Genomic DNA, 18,631 nt, shown 5'->3' with positions numbered 1-18,631 from the left:
TCTTATAAAAAAGATGAGTAGCGGTAATATACGTAACATCGAAAGGGTTAAAAAGATGGAAAGACATAACAGGAAATATTGTACGTGATTATCGTAATGCAACAAGAGAGTTGCGAATTTATGAGAGTTCAACACACGCACGAAGCTCATGGTGTGCCTTTGGAACGTCTCGATTATACTTCCAGACTCCCCGTAATGCTCTCGCGATACTGTACAGCTGCGACCCTTCATTTTCTTCTTCTTCTTCGTCTTTCTTCTTTCTCGGTATGGTAAAACCAGACTGGAATGCGCAGGGCTGCCCCCTCGATCAGTCGAGCAACATTGATCAGGCGACGTGTTGCAGCCGCCTCTGAAATTGCACCGTAATGTTCAATTTCATTCGCCACCGCACGTTTCACGCTACCATCGCGAGAAAAACTTGCCGCGTATCGAATCCGCGCAAATTTGTATCAAAATAACGAAGCCGGCACTCGTTGCGTTTGAACATGCTATACACCATGGTTGGATACGGTGACTCGGCTGCGTGCCCAAAAGTTTCTCTCAGTTTCCTTTTTTCCGTCCCAAATAAAATCTTTTTAAGGTTTCGTTTAAAATTCTTGGACAGCGTTCGCTCGAATATAATCCGTTTACCCATTGACCTCACGTAATACCGGGCGCACCTTTTCCTATCGACGAATTTTTTAGAAGCTCGGTGGGCTCGTCTTTGCATTGTAACACAACGCGTACGTAGAATTAAAATTGCACTTCTGTATAACGGCTAGCCTCCTGGGCAAGTGTCCATGAAATTAGTCGGTCAGTAACTCATCCTCATCCGGGATAGAATAATAGAATGAAAATCGTTTCATTATTCCTATCGGTTCAGAGAACTAGGTATAGTTTAAATTGCTGTGTTAGTTTACTTTTTCCGGCGTTTCAATGTTTAACTACACGCTCGAAATCGCTTTTATCCGTTCGAATGTGTACCCTGATTTTCCTGCCATAATTTTATGAAATAATACTTTGAAACGCTACGTGAAACAACAGACACGAGGTGGACAGATTTTTCATTTGAAATAGTCTTTTAAGGTCTTCTTGTTCGTATCATTTTCAGCTTCACCGATTCAAAACAAAATAAGGATATATATAATTCTGTGAATAATTGAAATTACGAGTAAAGTTACGTATTTCGATAAAAACTTGGCGCAGTATCGTTTTTCAAGAATTAAGTTTTCCTCGGAAAATTATGGGAATTGACATTGGAAGTTAATATTGGAACAACATTCAGTGGATTATGATAGTATGGAATAAACAATAACAGACTACTGAGAACCGTGTGTTTCCTTCGATTTCCAAGTAATTTTGTATCAACATATTTTGTATTCGCCTCTTTAACGATAATAAGATTTAATCTATGGTGAAGAAGGTAGTTTGCTGGACAGCCTGTTACGGGAAAGACAGGTTCCTTCGGTCGATAAACAGACAACGAGTACCTTGCAGTCGGTAGGTCGGAGTGCGAAAGGTGTTTTTAAATTTATTTCTATCTTCGTCAATCATAAAAGCACTTGGTTACAATACTCGTAGCTTCTGTACATCTTCATACATTTGCCTTTAAAAAGACCAGTCACTTCCCACTTTAAACACTCCATTCAACATTAAATTCGCTCAGGATGAAGATTCGAAAAAGCTAGGAATTAGAAGAAAATCCGATCGTTGCAAGATAACGCTGCGTTACGAGATAAAAGGGAACGATAGACGCGTGGAAATATGCGGTGGCATTGGAGAGTAATCGGGCAGCAGCTCAAGGACTGTTAATATACTCGTTTTATCCGTGTTTTCCTAGGGAACACGCGGGCCAGGATACGGACCGCGTTCAATTCTCTATTTTCATTCCAAGCTGGGCCGAACAATGGGGGATCTAAATTGGGCAAAAACCAGTCTGCCGTCTAGTTGGGCGAGGGTAAAGGCGTTATGGCACAGCCGGTAACAACCGCATCGGCAGCCAGGGGTCCCACAATGAGGTACCCCGTCAAGGTAGCAGCCAATGCCCAAAATCACTCGTCGCTGGCCCAACGGTTCCTTTTCCGTGGCCCACGAATAGCTGTAGCACTGGGTGAAAGTGGTAATTAACGACGTGCGTCAGTGGTATGTCCCACTCCTCCTCTATCGTCCCCGGGACTCTGTCGCGAATGGTTCATCGTACTCTTGACCGGTTATGACACCGCTCGCCTTTTTATTTATTCACCGTCTTTCTTTATCGCGCAACTTTTCGAGCTTAGGGTAAAGCAGGGCTATTTCAGTTACCTACGCTTCGACATCTTCAGATTCTTCAACTTCGCACGACATAATCAGACTCGTACATTTGGAAAGATGCTACGGTGGCACCTCGATTTTTCGAATACCTCCGCCATTACTAAATTCTGTCCTCTTTTTTTTTTTTTTTTTAACGTTGCGGCGATGAAAGGAAATTCCAGAGGTTTGTTAGGGTCGTACGGTTATATTTTTTGTATTCAAAGAAATCGAAGTGTCTATAACGTCGTGACAAGCTGCCGCTTGGTCCTTAATGATCGGCACGCAGACGATCACGTCCGTCCTAATCATCCTAATCGTATCCCAGGTGTGAATTCCATGTACGCTCTAATTAGTTCTTCATACTTTCCATACTTTGCATTTTTTCCAGTAAAACTTGCAGGTGTTGGTAAAGAAAGGGGATGGCGTGATAGGCAGGCAACGAAGTTTCGTCTTCTATTGTCAAACGTATCGACACGCTAATTTGTAACTGAACGAGTCGTAAAATTTGTCACTACTGTTAGTTAAATCGTACAAGAGGATCCTGGTATGCCGGTACCTGCCAACGAACTGCACCATTGTCTACCAGGAACTTGACAATAATTCTGTTTCAATGTGCTAAACGGTTTGTCCAACCGTTTTATTGCGCGGATTGCCGAGGTAGTTATGACAGGCCATCTAAAAGGTCGGGATTATTTTTAGCGATTCGACCGACATGAATCGAGAATGGACGACAGGGTCGATACGCGCGATGTTGCAGCGCGGATGATAAGAAACCGAACTGCACATTTCCCTGCCATTTCGAAGTTTCCTCGTAGCTGTACAATCGGCACACTGTGCTCTCTTTCTGTTTGCCTCGGAAATATGTACTGTGCGCCGGGTTTTAACAAGGATTTACCAGGTGTGCGTGGTTTCCAAGTGGCTGCAGTAGAATTCCAGGATCGATAGGAGGAAAAACGATTAATCTTCCGTGCATTCGGTAGATTGATAAACGCGTTTTTTGTCTCTTGCTGTTAGTGTTAGTACGTTTAAATTAACAGCGTGTTATAGAGCTAAAAGCTAACAGCTACATCTTTTGGTACATGCAAGGTATATACGCGATATAAGTATTTAATTAAATACGTTCAAACTCTGTTTCCTTTGCAAAATAACCTTCCGTCTAGCCCCGTCTCTGAAATTGGCCAAGTTGGGAAATATTTTATAAATTTTCAAACTTGATTTTCTCAAACGCCAACCCTCCGATGTAATTTTCTCGTTTCTGTCTTTTTCTCTATTTTCAACTATAGAGACATTACGGCCTTACATGTATCATAAATTTAAGCCCACTGTTTGTACAGTGCATTAAATTACATAGATTTCTTAGTTTTTCCAGAATGTCCACAAAGTATGCGTTTGCTTGAAACGGTCGCCCGTAAAACGAGACAATAGTTACTTTGTCGGTTGACATTGAATTCTGGCTATATAGCATATAACGGAACCCGATTCCCTTCCATTTCTAATGTTCCACTTTATTTCGTGAAACATACTGCTTTATTGCCTTTTCTAATTTCAGTGCCCGCATTAACCGTCGTATCTTAAATTCTATTATTCCTCCATCGAACTATCTTTATTAGTACAATCCGACGATTTAACGGGCAACGTTGGCGGAAAATTGATTTTTGCCCAGAGTTTTCCAATTAGTCACGCGTTTGCCAACATACATGGAATCCAATTAAAAACGGTCATTAGGATGATGAGCGGACATTGATTCATCGCACGGTAGAGTGCACTTCGTATGCATACTACAAGTAATGTAAAATTCAGCTCAGTAATAGAAAATCATTCAAACGGTCAAAGCGAGATTTCAAGTCTGAGAATGCAAGATTACAAAAATAACGTTCGATCGTTCTGTTTGTCAACAAGTTACGGGTTTAATAAATAATTTTTTTTTTGTAAGCTCGCAATGATCACCTATTGGAAGACGACCGGTTTGCAAAAAGAGCATGTTACTACCTTTCAGCTGGAAATACTCGTGAGTTGGTGCAAACCGCTTGAATCACCACTGACGCACATGAAAATGCTCATAATCGTCATACAGTACACCGCATTTAGTCACACGCAGATGCGCGAAATGATTTTTTCCTCTCCCTCCCTGTGTGTTACACGACCAGTGACGTCTCGTTTAATCTCGACGCCGAATATGTATCTCTTAATTAGAAAAACGTCGCGTCGATTACGCTCGAAGCATAGAACGTTCAAATGGACCGTGTTATTTACATCCGTCGAAGGATGCACGGAAATTTACAGAAATGAAAGACCAAAACTAACGAAGGGATCGCGGTGAAATAGGAATAAAATACAGGCGTAAAAACAACGGACACGCTACCATTTCAACCGGATTCCCTAATCCGACCAAACGGAATACATAATAAAATACGCTCCTAAAAGTCTCGCCAGGTCGAACAATCTGGCTTTTTTAAAATTCCTGACATGTATACTGCCGCTCATAAGTATTAGGACACCTACTTACATTTATCGGGAAGGCTCCGACAAAATTTATTTCATTTGGTATTTTATCTGGCTGTGTAATAGGTAGATCGAGAATTTCTATGCATTTATGAGAAATTTGAAGACGCAGATATGTACAGAATGCATATAATATCCAAAGACGTATAAAATATCCAAATGTACTTGATACGTTTGGATCTGATTAATTAGTATGTAAACGCCACGATAAATACCATTTTCACATCTTTTCTTCACACTTTAACAACGTAATCACGACAGTCGGCTCTCGTTGCAGTCGCAATGAAATTTCTAAATGTTTCATATAACGCGCAACGATATATCCATAAGATATCTGTACGAACGTTCGAATATTTTCCTCAACTACCGTATCTGTATTATTCGTAGCATTGGTATAGTCGCGTTGAGTTGCTGTACTCTGGAAATTCGAGCGCTGAAGGGAAGGGGCGTTTAGGAAACCAATGGCCATGGACGCCTGCTGCTTGCCCTACGAAGGGCACCGACCATAATGGCCCGTCCCTGAGTTGGAGAGTCTACCGGCCCATTCCATTCCGGAGTCGTCGTCTCTCGCGTACATCGGCCGCCGCAGGAAGCATTCCATTCATGTTTCGGGACGCGCAACGGACGCTGATCGGAAGACAAGAGAGAGGAAGAGCCGGATAACCGGGACTCCTCGCGAGGGTTAACGCTGCTTGGCGCCACCGTCAGGAACAACGACCTGCCGATATGTTGTCGTGATGACAATCGGCGCGTTAACGTGAGAAACCAAGACCACGTGGAGCAATCTTGTTATTTCCAGAGGTGGACTTGACCGTGTCTCGACGCAAAGGAACATTTTCGCCGCAGAAACGTTCAATCTTGGTGCGTTCTCTTTAATTAAGTAGCGTGCGTGCATGTTGGCGAGTGACAGTGACTCGAATTGAAAGTTTATTCGACACGCGGACAATGTCGATTTCGCGCCTAACTTTGTGCAACTTCTTCTTTAAATTTCGTGGAATGTACGCTGCATGCAACGATCGTGATTTCGTAAGTCCTCGTGGCTTCGTCCCTCTGTTGTTTCCCCGTTTGCTTCCCGTCTCGTTTCTTCCTCGGCGTCGCTTCCTCTTGCGACGGCTACCTCTCGTTTTCTCTTCCTCTCTTTCGCCGCTGTCCTCTGTCGAAACTCCAAGACAAGGGAAGTGCGCTCGAAACAAACGATAGATAGGATTTTTATGATCTCGTAGAGACGCCTGAACAGCGAAATATTCCACCAGACTCGTTGCATCTACTTGAACGTTCTTCTCGAGCGTCACTAACGAGTGGCAAGCTCGCAATACCCTACTACAGACTCGTTGAAAGCCTGCCCTGAAACGATAATTTTCCACGAATGAAGTTCATGTAAAATATTAAGTAACGATAGCATTACGTGTTTCTGACGCATCTTCTTCTAAATCGCTATTACAAAGAATAACGAGCATGAATCACGATGCATGTCCTGTATGAAACACAGGCGTTACGCGTGAGGTGTAACGCGTTTCCAGGAAGGTTTCTAGTAATTCGTAAGTCATCATAGGGGTGATATAAAGTCGAAGGAAGAGGCGGTCGTTCCGTCAATGGGTAAATTGGTGAGCTTGCCGACGCGCATTGGGCATCCTGGTAACGGGCGCGTTGCGACGCGACGCTACGCGTCGCAGCAACGTGTCTCACTCTATTCCGTAGAACCTCCCTCTCCGCGTGCATACGGATAAGCCGATCGTGGCGGCAGGAGCGTTGGAAGGGCCAGAGCGGCAGCTGTCGGTAGCGGTCGATGGGAACGGGGCTCGATCGAGGTCCGCTCGAGAGAGTTGGGCCTACTTCCTCGAGGGCTCGGCAACGACTAACTCTGTCTGCTAGCCGTATGCGTGTCCGTCGGTCGTGTCAGTACTTTTCAGGTCGGTCCACAGTGCAGTCGTCGGCTTACCATCGAGTTTCGACTAGCACGGCCGCTCGGCTGCACGACGATTCGTCGAGTCGCCGTTGGGTTACGCTCGCGAGTGGTCGGCCGTGTGCTCCTCCTCGTGCAACGCGGCAACCGGAGTGTCTCTCGTGCATCCTGCATCGTTTCTATCGTACCGCTGTAGTGTGCAAAGCGAACCTCGTCCGTGTGCTCTCGCATCTCTTAGGACACGAGACGCTGAGAGAGAGAGGAACGTAGAGGGAGAACACAAAACAGCATTCGTTAATACCCGCTTCCGGCACGTGGAACCGCACCGCACTCTGTTTTTCTTCACAGCGCATCGCTGCCGTCGCTCCGAGCTTCTCTCGTGGGAGGTCAGCACCTAGCCGGTGGGTAAGTGAAGAATCCACGCTCTCGCTGGAACAGATAGTACACCTTTCTGAATAGATCTTCGTCAGGATACACATAACCTTTTCGAATAGCCAATTCGATTACGCACTTGTGCGCTTTACGGTGACGATTTCACGTTGAACACACGCACGCGACACTTGTTGCACGTCGTTTTTTCTGTGATTCGTGATTACAACAAATTTCATATGCCAGTTACAAGCGAGATTTTTTGACGTTTTAGATACATTGTGAGACATCATTTTTCATAGGGGATGAAAAACGTCGGTTGGATAGGTGGTTTTTACGCGTCGATTAATAACGATGCTGTTTCTTGATTTCCTCGAGGTTTTTCATCGTGAGAACTTTTGTTACGTTACGGTAGCATATCTGTGAAACGTGAGAACGTGGAATGTCGCGACACGTGAAGATAAGGCAAGAGTCAACCACTTACTGGCGGGGGTGGTTCCCCCGCAGTTCTCTTGTTTACGAACCACGGTGCATAGGTAACCACGTGCTTGTGCATTGCAAGCTTTTTCCATTCGAACAGAAACTATCCAATTTCGCGAGACTCTCCCGGATAGAGTAACTTTGGAATGTGAATCATTCCCATGGCAGGAATCGCGGGAAATTTTAACCTATAACTCGTAACCCTTTCGCTACGAACGTAGTATATATACACAGCCTGAAACGTCGAACAACCATTTGCATTCGTAAATCATAAAGTTATATTTCTTTTCATTCGTAAATAAATATCACGAATAATTATGAAAAGTATTTTGATAATTCTATATTTCTCCTATCGTTCTATATTATTCTATCTGTTATAGTAATTCTATTCCTTTTTATTATTCTTCTACTAATAAGAGCTACTTGTGCGATAAAATTGTCTATATCTGTAAATGCTGTATCGATACGATTATCGTAGAAAAATTCGAAACCGTATCAGGAAACCCGCTCTATCTGGAGCACTTAATTTCTGTATACCACGATTTTCGATCGTTCGTCGTTTTTCTGTGAATTTTTTCCAAATCATCATCCGTGAAATGCTACGTTACACACGCCGTGACCGGTCGATTAGTCATCGTAAAAGCATAAATCAATAAGTGTGCTCGGCTCGAACGAGCGATTCTTCGTACGTTAAGTAATCGGCCGTTACTTTTTCGTGAATAATCTAGGATCTGAACGACTCATTCGTCTCATCAGATCGAATCGTAAATTCCAGATCGATAGTAGCGCTGTATGATTCTCGTATTTGACGCACAAGTTTCCAAGCGTTCAGTCTATTGGTTGGTACGGTTTAGAAATGGTAGTGAATGGGAGGGCTGACTATAAGTGTTGGACGCGTGAAAGACCCGACCAGATAGTAGTGTCAACCCCATGAATAATCTGAAATCTACTGGCGCCTTCGTGTTTACTTTATTCGTCTATGCGACGTTTCCTGTCTCACCAAAAGTCCACACGGTATCTCTGCCTAATATATATATATATTTTTTTTTCTTGTATCTAATTTTCCATTCATCGATCGTCCACGGAATCGCAGGTATTTTTCGATTAATCGTGTCTAAGGAAGCCTATTCACCGTAGTATGTAAATTGTTTAGAATACGCTTAATAGTGAAGGAAATGAGACAATGATAATGGTCGATTGATAAAATGCGGTCTCATTTACAAGAGTTCATTCATTCATATAATCGGCTGGCGATTCAACGCTCGTTTAAAAGTTTAAAATTCTACCGAATTTTCGCGCAATTATGTATGTATCTTTATCGCCTCGTAACACATAGTATACATAATACGTATAGTGTAACACGTGTAACAAAGTAGCATAGTGGAAGATAGGAAACAGAACACGTTGAGCAATCCGATGTGCCAACTTCGACGTTGTAGCGTCATTCTGATTTACCAACAAAGCGAATCACGTGCCGTGTGTAATAGCCTACGTAACAGCTCGAGTACTCTTCTTCACCTTTTCAGGAGATAATAGAAAGTTTGATACACGTACATATTTACTATTCTACATTCCTTCCATTTCATTCTACCGTATCGTTGCTTATCTTCTATCGAGCCGGATGAAGCTTTCGTATGTTATCGCTTCCTTCACTGGCCACCACCACGCTCTAGTTTTTCTTTTTGTAATTCCCAGAAAAGTTGATCGCGTTTGCATTCCTCTGCTTGTTCTTGGTTCCCAACGAAACACGAGGCAGACGTTTCTCAAGAGACTCGCCCATCGCGTCTTTTCTTTTTTCTTTCCTTTTTTCTTTCCTTTTTTTCTCCCTCTCCTCGTGGAAAACATTTTCTTGTTCTCTAGCTAAGTGATCCATTGGAAACACGTGACTGGTCCGCTTAGGTGGTCTCGAGATAGTGTTACATGGAAACTGTTACGAAATTTGAAATTCGTCGCTGCTCTTCTTCTTACCTACGCACAGTTTTATCTTTTGGCTTCGTATTTTTGTCCTGATATAGGTAATCAACAACGTAATTAACGATTGAGAAAGTTTGACTTTGTGAAGGAAACTTCGTGATCGTTTCATATGACGTAACGTTTGTCCCTCTGTGCCGTTCAGTTTTTTTTTTTTACGCGGTCTTATCACAAAAGGAAGTTGATAAAAAGAATTTGATGAAGACGGCGAATGAAGTTGGCTACGAAACTCCCTCCACAAAGATGTCATTTCGTCTGTATTTATAGCGTTGACAACTTTTCGAAGCATCGTCTGTGGAAAAAAGGGTAATGCGCTATCTTTACATAAATTTACTCTTCGTTCGTAAGAAGCTTTGATATGATAAAATATATACCTTTTTCTGATGAAGATTATTTCGACCGAGACGTTCGGTTACACCATAAATATTATAAATGTAGAAACGATATCTAACGCCGTATACTTTGTTACACACACTCACACTTGTCTAGATCTATGTAAATATTACGAAACCATAAATACGTACTATGTTGCCTTTCCATGGTCCTTAGGTTTTACCGTAGAATTTTGTTACTTGCTACAACGAAAACTAGCTCTTACGTATGTTTCTACGCGAGCCGATATTATCATCTTCCACGTCTTCTTCATTCGTTATTAATCCATATGACGTTTAGTTACCCTGTATATGCTGACGAAGGCTTGTACACCGCGTCTCTCAACGATTCGACCTGTTATAATTTCATACCGTTCTAAAATATTCGATTCTTGTGTAAGTAGAAAATAAGACTGAACAGAAGCTGATTATAAATATGGAAAATTGTACCAGTAAACTTAAACAGTTAAACTAAAAACGAAGAGATTCGCGCGTAATCCAAGTTACTATAGTACAATTTCATTTTATTACATTTTCAGTTCAAGTTTTATCGAATCAAATATTTTGTCACGTTGGTTCTATAGTTACGAAACTGTGATTTAAAATATTATTTTTAAAATTTGACGCTAAACGGAATGCGCTTTGAGAGACTGACGATAATTTCACGAAAGCGTAAACGAATGAACTTCGAAGAGAAATTTCCCAGGTAACATAGCCAGGGAACAATTTTCTTCAGGGCCGGCGATCACTGCGTATTACCGCTGAAGAAAACAAAGGATAAGAACCCCGGCCCTTCTTACTTCCATTTACAAGATGTTCGAAAGCCGACGATGAGGCCAAGGTTATTATACGAACGCAGGTGTCGATGCAGATGTCGCATAACAGACGGTGCAACACGACCGCGTGTACGGTACATGGAAATTTTAATGAAAGTCCAAGAATCAGCAATATCTATCGCTCAAAGTTTGTCACAAGTGTCTGTTCCCAAGTATGTCGGTACATTGCATCCATTTATTATTTTAGATTGCACGTACTTTGACGTAGACATCTTAATGTAGTCTTAGAAGACAATATTTGCGTATTGATAATTGTCGGAATTGGATTGAAATCGATGAATCGTTCGTGTCGTGGTTAAACAGGTGTAACACCGATTCAAAAGATCCTTTCCTAAACACCTGTCGATGTTATTCTTTTTGAGATATCTGTCTGTAGTCAATGTAGCGAAAACGATTGCATTGGCTTCCTCCTTGTTTCAGGTAGAAGTCAAAATGTTGTGATGGCTGGAACATCTCGACGTCCGAGCTCAGAGCTCGGACCTGATCTGTCGTCTCCGACACCACCGAAGAAGTCCAAGTTCTCCGAGGCTTCGATCGAGGGAACGTCCGAGAAGGAGCATGATTTGAGCACGGAAAAATTGGAGAGCGTGGAGAAGTTAACGAGCACGAGTTCCTTGCCGAAGAACACGATCGAATTGATACCAGGCAGCGAGTCGGAGACGAATCCTTTCCAGATCAGCGAGGAATCTTTGGACAGCACCAAGCAACTGATCCAAACTAACTTGGAGGGGCCGGCAAACGTGAAGGCTGGCTCCTCGAAGGAAGGACAGTTTGGTAGCTTTGAAACGATCATACAAATGAAGTACAGTGGTCAGGAAGAACTATCTGGTAGCTCTAGCAAGAGGTCAGAGTCGGATAGCGATGTACAAATTCAGACTTCCTTACTCGGCGAGGATGCATCGTATCAGGAATTGTCTTTGATCGGCAATGGAGCTTACGGTACCGTTTACAAGGCCAAAGACTTGAATACAGGACAAGTCGTAGCGCTAAAAAAAGTTAGGGTGCCGCTGACAGCAGATGGACTACCCACGTCTACGTTAAGAGAAATAGCTACCTTGAAACAGCTCGAAAGATTCGAGCATCCTCACATCGTAAGTCGTATAGACCGTGTGCTTAAGTGGCATTATATTAATATTTGCATTCACATTGTCTGTTATGCGTGCAGGTAAGACTGTTGGACGTTTGTCAAGGGAATTATCTACACTTGCCTTCCGCCGATGGGATGCCGGAGAGGCTAGATCGAGGGTTGACTTTATGGTTGGTGTTCGAACACGTAGAAAGGGATTTAGCGTCTTACATGTCCTCCTGTTCAGAGTCAGGTATCCCGTCTCATCTGCTGAAACAAATGTCGCAGGAGATACTGAAAGGAGTCGAATTTTTACACAGTCACAGGATCATTCACAGGGATTTGAAACCACAAAATCTATTGGTATCCCGAGAGGGGAGAATAAAAATCGCAGATTTTGGATTGGCGAAAACGTACGACTTTGAAATGAGATTGACTTCTGTGGTAGGTTGACACATTGTACAAACGGCGAACATTGTTGAAACGATACAGTGAGGTAAAAGAAAGCATTAAAGTAAGGTAACTGGATAATTTAACCGCAGCTAAACCAGTTTATTTTCTACTATAAATTAATTGCTATTATCAGTTCAACGATATTAATCGTTCCCTTTTTTTCATACAGATAAATCTATTTTCGAAAATGCGTCAGATTATTCGTTTCAGCCCCTGAAATTTGTAAATTTTCACTACTATTTCAATTTTATTACCTCGCTGTAATGCTTCCGTTTATATCTATGATTGTATATCCTAATCATTAAACCATTAAAATTATTGACAATTATAGGTCGTAACGCAGTGGTATCGCGCCCCGGAAGTCCTCCTGGGCTGCTCTTATGCCACCGCTGTTGACATTTGGTCCGTAGGATGCATATTAGCAGAATTGAGTATACTTGAACCTCTTTTCCCAGGTACAAGCGAAGGCGATCAACTTGATAGGATTTTCCGGTAAGTTATTGAAGATATCCGCCGTTTTTGTTTCGTATAAGAAAATAGTTTAAATTTAAATATATTTTAATTGTTCTACAGAACAATTGGAACTCCAGCGTATGAAGAATGGCCAGAAAATGTGTCCCTTAGTTGGACAGCTTTCCCTTATAGGGTACCAAAACCTCTTGAGTCAATAATACCTGATCTCAATGAACACGGATTAGATTTAATTAAAAGTATGCTTATGTTTGATCCTCATAGACGATTAACTGCAGCTCAGGCTCTCAGACATCGGTATTTCGCTGAAGATGACTCGTGATGATTATTATTTCTGAGTATTTTTTTGTTTTTGGTATCTTTAGTAATTTTTGAAACGTAGACTGACGTTGGTATATCCAAAAGTATGTAAGCGTATTATTTTTTTTAAGGACATCGTAGCATTTTGTTTTTAAGCGGATAGTATAGTTTATTACGAATATAGTACAATAGGGATTTTCGTAACTATATACGATTTATAAATATTCCTTTCTCATTTAGAAATTACAATTGCAAAATACGTTTACTACACTCTATGAAGCGTATCATCATCATATTTAAATCATACGACCATTAGCTAATTTCGAGAAATCGTCATAGTTTAATTATAATTATGTATCTAACGATAATATTGTTGACCTTATTTATTTAGGTAATATCTAAGAAGTATTTTTAATATTACTATTAGTTTCATAATATCTATGAATTCAATTATATCGACGTTCCATTTTTTGTAAGTAAAGTAGAAGATACTTTCTTGCAAAAATAAATGGGATTTACATATATCACGCGCACCAAAAATGATTTTGTGTAATAATTGACTAGGTGTGCCTTCCAAAGTCGTTGGAACGTTCACAACCTATGCCTTAATTTTCTATGTAATTAAACTTAACTGTAATTACGTACCATTAAGTAGCGTTATTCTTGTAAGACTGGGGCCTACTGACCCGTTAGATTTGTCGGAAAGACATAGGATCTCCCGTAAAAAAACCAGAAAGTACACTGCCATATGTATGTAAAGATAATAACGAATAGGAGTTAATAATGTATTTTATCTCTAGTATGTGTATAAATCTTAATATTAGGCGAATAATATATATATATATACATGATTATGCAGTTTGTAAAAATATGTGAAAGACGCATGAAAAGACTGTACAGTAAAATAAAGATTTTATAGTTTTATATATCGAAACTATTCTTAAACTGAAATTGTATTAAAAAAAGAATAGTAATCGGTCGATAGTCTAATAATAGAATCTGTAAAAATATATGAAATATCTTTACTTAAATCCTTTTAATTGTGTTCATAAATATACGAATTTTCATTCAAATTTCGATTCAAATTTACCGCCACTTGTAATTTCTGACATGGCGTGTTGGACATTGCCCTTTTTTTTATCGTAAACTATTCCCGATTATTCTACTGATATACATAAACGCTAAATTAGTGAATTATTCCGGTGTGAACTCGAAAGAATAACGTGTTAAGCCTTTAAAGGTATTTTAAGTACTCTCGAAATGAGGCTGCTTTTAAATCTCGCTATAAATTCGTGTAAACGTGTACCATATTTCAATGCTAATCTATCACATCATACTCCATGCTGGAGAAAAATGGCGACCGAAGTTGAAAAAGCCCAAACTGCAGCTCCCTCAGAAGATACTATTTTCGGGAAGATATTGCGTAAAGAAATACCTTGTAATTTCATTTACGAGGATGATCAGGTAAATCGAATTAAATGATCGGAAGCATATTGTTCTGAAATATCAAATATTATATTTCTGTCATGAAAATTTAAGGTTATTTACTGGTTTGTATGTCTCCATAGCAATTAGTAATAGTTGTATGTATAATTAAGGTACATAATTTATTTTGTACTATATCATAACCGTAACATTAACAAATTAATTCAAATTCTCTATTTGTGAACTTACTGTATATAGATGCTTTCCTTAATTTCTTTCAGTATTTTTTAATTCTTTTTGCGAAGTGATACTATATGTAAACGTTTAGAATCTTCGAAGCGTACTCTTACATAATTTACTTTGTCGTTAGAATTCTGCTAATGAAACAAATTTTTTAATGTGTTAGTGCGTTGCATTTCATGACATTAACGGCCAAGCACCGGTGCATTTCCTGGTGATTCCACGAAAACCAATTCCGCAACTTTCAACTGCCGAAGACGGGGACGAAGCTTTGCTGGGTCATTTAATGATAGTTGCTCGTAAGGTAGCGAAGCAACAAGGTCTCAATGACGGATTTCGTTTAGTCATCAACGATGGCAAGCATGGTGCACAATCGGTCTATCATTTGCATCTACATGTTCTTGGTGGTCGTCAAATGAAGTGGCCGCCTGGTTAAGGAATTTCGTTTCTCTTAATGTATCTAATATCTAATTATAATTTGGGATTATAAAAAGTATCTATTGTCATGATAATAATCTTTGACGTAACATTTTTCATGTTCTTGATGAATAAATAATATTATGCCCTTGTCAGTTTTAATTGTCTCAGTTTAACACGTTGATTGCCGCGCGTATTTTCAATGAAATCTTCTTCAGGCCACGAGTGCCGCTGTACCAAGCGTATTCTGCTTGGTACTCCCACCGATATTTTAGATAACTTAAAATCTCTGTCCTAATTCGTTACAATATCGAAAAGAAAAATGGAAAACTTATTTCTTAGTGAGTCAAATAGCAGTGAAAAAGAAAACTTTTACGAGGCTTACACAAATTCGGCTAGCAGCGATGAGGAAGAAATCAGAAATAAAAATAGAATTACATCGTCTGATTCTGATTCGGATATTGATAAGCGCAATCGTAGTGATACTGAATGTAATGACGATACTGTTGACAACATTTTATAAGAATTGGTCATTGAGGAATAAAGAAGAACTGATGATACCGAGGAAAGTACAATTCAATTTGGTGAGACAAACGCTTGTCTTCGACGGAGTCAGCATAATATCGCCGTTCGAAAAAATGATTCCGCAAGCGCATGCAAACTATGTTATGCAGATAAAACAGCAGCTTTCTGTCCAAATTGTCCCGACCAAACGCAGCTTTGTATAGACTGCTTCAAAGTTTTACATTCTAAATAATTTTCTTAATAAACCATTTTCGTATTACTTTTATGACAATTCAATAGTTTTATTACTTCCTGTGGAATATCTGTTCAAATATCCACGACGATGCTTCGCAAGTAGTCAAATAAGCGTCACGAATACGGGCGACTGATAAATAGAAGATACTTTCAAATAAAAAGTGCCCCATTGAACAAAAACATTTTCATTAGAACATCAATAAAAAAAATGAGAACAAATCTTGCATCTAATGATGCACTGTGTTAAAACACTGTGACGTCCTGAATGAAACATGTGGTTTCAGCGTGGCAGCCAAAATAGTACGGTCAAAATTTCACATTTTTACTTTTAAATAATTTTCAGATACAAAAATCTATTTTTTTTCATACACTTCATATACGAATTGTATATCGTTTTCTTCTTGAACGCCTTGAGGAATGTTAGGATCACTGAATCAATGAAAAAGGAAACAAATATGAAATAATTTCAAAGAAAATAAAAATAATTAAGTGTATGGTAAAATAAAATTATTCGGGATAGTTAAGAAAAATTATAAGAATACTTACTCTATCAAAACAAAATTATTAGGAATAGTTGGGAAAAAGGTATCACAGACAAAATGTTTTTTTATTCTTGTCAAATATAATCGGTGAAAATTCGGAGATTCCATTGCTGCCTGAAATTCCAATTAGATCTTTTCTATGAGACTGTTTGTATTAGACTGCGGATATTTATGCAAGTTAATATTTTTAAGAATGCAATTGAAGGAATAGGACCTAAGCAGAGATTTGTATAGATGTCGTACCTTGTATACGGAACTTCCACCTATTACCCATATGCCTTCGATTTGATCTTTTAATGTAGGTTTTTTAATCACTTCGAGAGCATGTGGAATACTTTTGCATACTATCGCATCGTCCCCATAATCTCTACATAGTTAATTATTCTTTATAAATTTAAAAAATTACTTTAATTTCAAATCGTTAATAAAAATGAGTCATCCTTACAAAGACTGTGACGTAAGTACTATGTTTATTCGATTTTTTAATGGTTTGTACTTCTTTGGAATACATTCCCACGTCCTTCGTCCCATTAAAACAACATTCTTTTTATTTGGGTCTTTCGTATTCGTTGTCATAGACGTAAAGAATGCCATTTCACTTCTATAAGGTAAGGAATAGATTATAATGTGCTACATTATTTGCATTTATAATGTAACTTTCATTGTTTCTTACTTAAGTCTCCATGGTAACGTTCCTTTTACACCAATACCCATCCCTTCACATGCTGCCGCAATTAAATTTAAGTTCATTTTCACTAACAACTCAAATTTTTGTAATACTTGTTTAATCAAGTAGCAAATGTGTCAATACATATTATTACTTCTTTCTTTGGGAAGTTATGTTTAAGAATAGTTATATTTAAGCGACACAACAAGTATGATCAGATATAATTATTTAACCGTTAAGATAAAGAATTAAAAAGATATAGAGGACAGCACAGTCTTCCTAACAAAGAGAGCTTAAATATATATTTAAAAAGTAAGAAATAAAGAGGAAAAAGTCGGTGTATTTTATTTACATTGTAAGTTATTTATTCTGTTTAATCATTATGTATAAATCATTTGTTTATTGCCCTGTAGTGGAAATCTTAGGATTCAACTAAATTGCGCCAATTCGCCGCTAGATGGCAATTCAAGTATTAAAAGTTAGTAGTTCGTCACCTTCTTTTTGATAGATGGCAGCGTAATCTATCTTAACCATTGAGTGGCATGCATGCGACATTTCAGCTTGAGACGTGATAACCAAACTTTGCTCCTGAATAAGAGTATTCAGTTCTGACACGTTAAATTTGTAATATTAATTTGATTATTTGTGAAATTTCACAGTATTATAAGGTAAAAGATTATTACCATTATGTACTTTTACTTAAATTAGGTTATTGTTCTAATTTATGCATTTGATTATTTCACACATTGTTCATATTAGTTTCGGTGTAGTCTTAAGTTTTGTGCGTAATAAGTCTCTTGTTGCATCATGCATTTTAGTCATATTAAATTGTATGCTTAAACCATGTAATATTTTTGATAAGCTGAGTAACATTATCGATTCTGACATGAGAGAAACTTCGTAGGTTATGTTTTGTAAGAAAGCTTTTTTCTTTTTTTGTAATTTGATGCTCGAAACTAATTATCTCATTTCAAACCAATGTTTTCTCCTCTTTTATATTGTAATTTATATTATCACATTAAGATAAGCAAATTGCAATTTCATTGTTTATTTTAAGAATATTATATCTAATTGAGAATTCACTTTTAGAATGTCTGGCCGCGAAGGTGGTAAGAAAAAGCCCCTGAAGGCACCAAAGAAGGAATCAAAAGTATTGGATGAAGAAGATGTAGCATTCAAGCAAAAACAAAAGGAACAGCAGAAAGCGCTTGCTGAAGCTGCAAAGAAAGCAAGTCAAAGGGGTCCTCTTGTCACTGGTGGTATAAAGAAATCTGGCAAAAAGTGATGCAGTTGAGACTGAGAATAAATACAATTATCTTACACACCGTGTTCTTATCAAGACATGATTTTGATATTATCAACTAGTATACCATCTGGAACATGTTTCAGACTTCCAACTCTGAGAAATGGTTAAACATTTGTAAATAAAACATTTATGGATTAAATCATAGCAATATACACATTTCATAGGTATTTGCATTTTTAATGTTATTGATATCACATTGAAACACAGTTAAAACGATTTCATATACTTCTAAGTTTGTAATAGATCTACATAAGCGTTAAGTACTGATAGTTGTGAAATAATAAA

General features: G+C 39.0%; 4 protein-coding genes and 1 long non-coding RNA gene across 13 annotated transcripts in view; 3 read left to right on the top strand and 2 right to left on the bottom strand.

Moving 5' to 3' along the window:
- The window catches only part of LOC117154818 (cyclin-dependent kinase 4), a 33,816-nt gene extending 19,921 nt beyond the window's left edge, over nt 1–13,895 (top strand). Inside the window, exons 1-6 of one of the 8 annotated variants that reach the window (XM_076622511.1) lie at nt 8,547–9,799; nt 10,601–10,705; nt 11,121–11,791; nt 11,866–12,210; nt 12,551–12,711; nt 12,793–13,895. In XM_076622511.1, coding sequence (XP_076478626.1) covers nt 11,141–11,791; nt 11,866–12,210; nt 12,551–12,711; nt 12,793–13,012 — 1,377 coding nt within the window. In that variant the 5' untranslated portion in view covers nt 8,547–9,799; nt 10,601–10,705; nt 11,121–11,140 and the 3' untranslated portion in view covers nt 13,013–13,895. The other 7 variants (XM_033330128.2, XM_033330134.2, XM_033330127.2 and 4 more) reach the window with 7 other exon arrangements.
- On the bottom strand, nt 5,663–7,590 carry LOC143303300 (uncharacterized). Its single transcript, XR_013059470.1, has 2 exons — nt 7,185–7,590; nt 5,663–7,102 (listed from the first exon to the last, which is right to left on the bottom strand). It is a non-coding gene; the product is annotated as an uncharacterized LOC143303300 (long non-coding RNA).
- Nucleotides 13,896–14,121: 226 nt separating the features above from the next.
- HINT1 (histidine triad nucleotide binding protein 1) lies at nt 14,122–15,227 on the top strand. The gene is made up of 2 exons (XM_033330117.2): nt 14,122–14,454; nt 14,822–15,227. The coding sequence occupies exons 1-2, from the start codon at nt 14,251–14,253 to the stop codon at nt 15,089–15,091; spliced, it is 474 nt and encodes a 157-aa protein (XP_033186008.1). The 5' UTR covers nt 14,122–14,250; the 3' UTR covers nt 15,092–15,227.
- Nucleotides 15,228–16,132: 905 nt separating this feature from the next.
- On the bottom strand, nt 16,133–17,280 carry Dhfr (dihydrofolate reductase). Its single transcript, XM_033330116.2, has 5 exons — nt 17,047–17,280; nt 16,819–16,974; nt 16,617–16,740; nt 16,378–16,487; nt 16,133–16,260 (listed from the first exon to the last, which is right to left on the bottom strand). Exons 1-5 carry the CDS (start codon nt 17,121–17,123, stop codon nt 16,185–16,187), a joined length of 543 nt encoding a protein of 180 aa, XP_033186007.1. The 5' UTR covers nt 17,124–17,280; the 3' UTR covers nt 16,133–16,184.
- Nucleotides 16,884–18,513, top strand: LOC117154815 (translation machinery-associated protein 7 homolog). 2 transcript variants are annotated; one of them, XM_076622861.1, is made up of 2 exons: nt 16,884–16,981; nt 18,130–18,513. In XM_076622861.1, the coding sequence occupies exon 2, from the start codon at nt 18,131–18,133 to the stop codon at nt 18,323–18,325; it is 195 nt and encodes a 64-aa protein (XP_076478976.1). In that variant the 5' UTR covers nt 16,884–16,981; nt 18,130; the 3' UTR covers nt 18,326–18,513. The 2 variants fall into 2 exon arrangements, with proteins under 2 accessions (XP_076478976.1, XP_033186009.1); XM_033330118.2 differs by lacking the exon at nt 16,884–16,981 and adding an exon at nt 17,553–17,708.
- Nucleotides 18,514–18,631: the final 118 nt, after the last annotated feature.

Source organism: Bombus vancouverensis, chromosome 11, assembly GCF_051014615.1.
Source record: "Bombus vancouverensis nearcticus chromosome 11, iyBomVanc1_principal, whole genome shotgun sequence".
Classification (NCBI taxonomy): Eukaryota; Metazoa; Arthropoda; class Insecta; order Hymenoptera; family Apidae; genus Bombus; species Bombus vancouverensis.
Note: the sequence above shows the minus strand (reverse complement) of the source record. Positions and strands in the feature narration are given on the sequence as shown.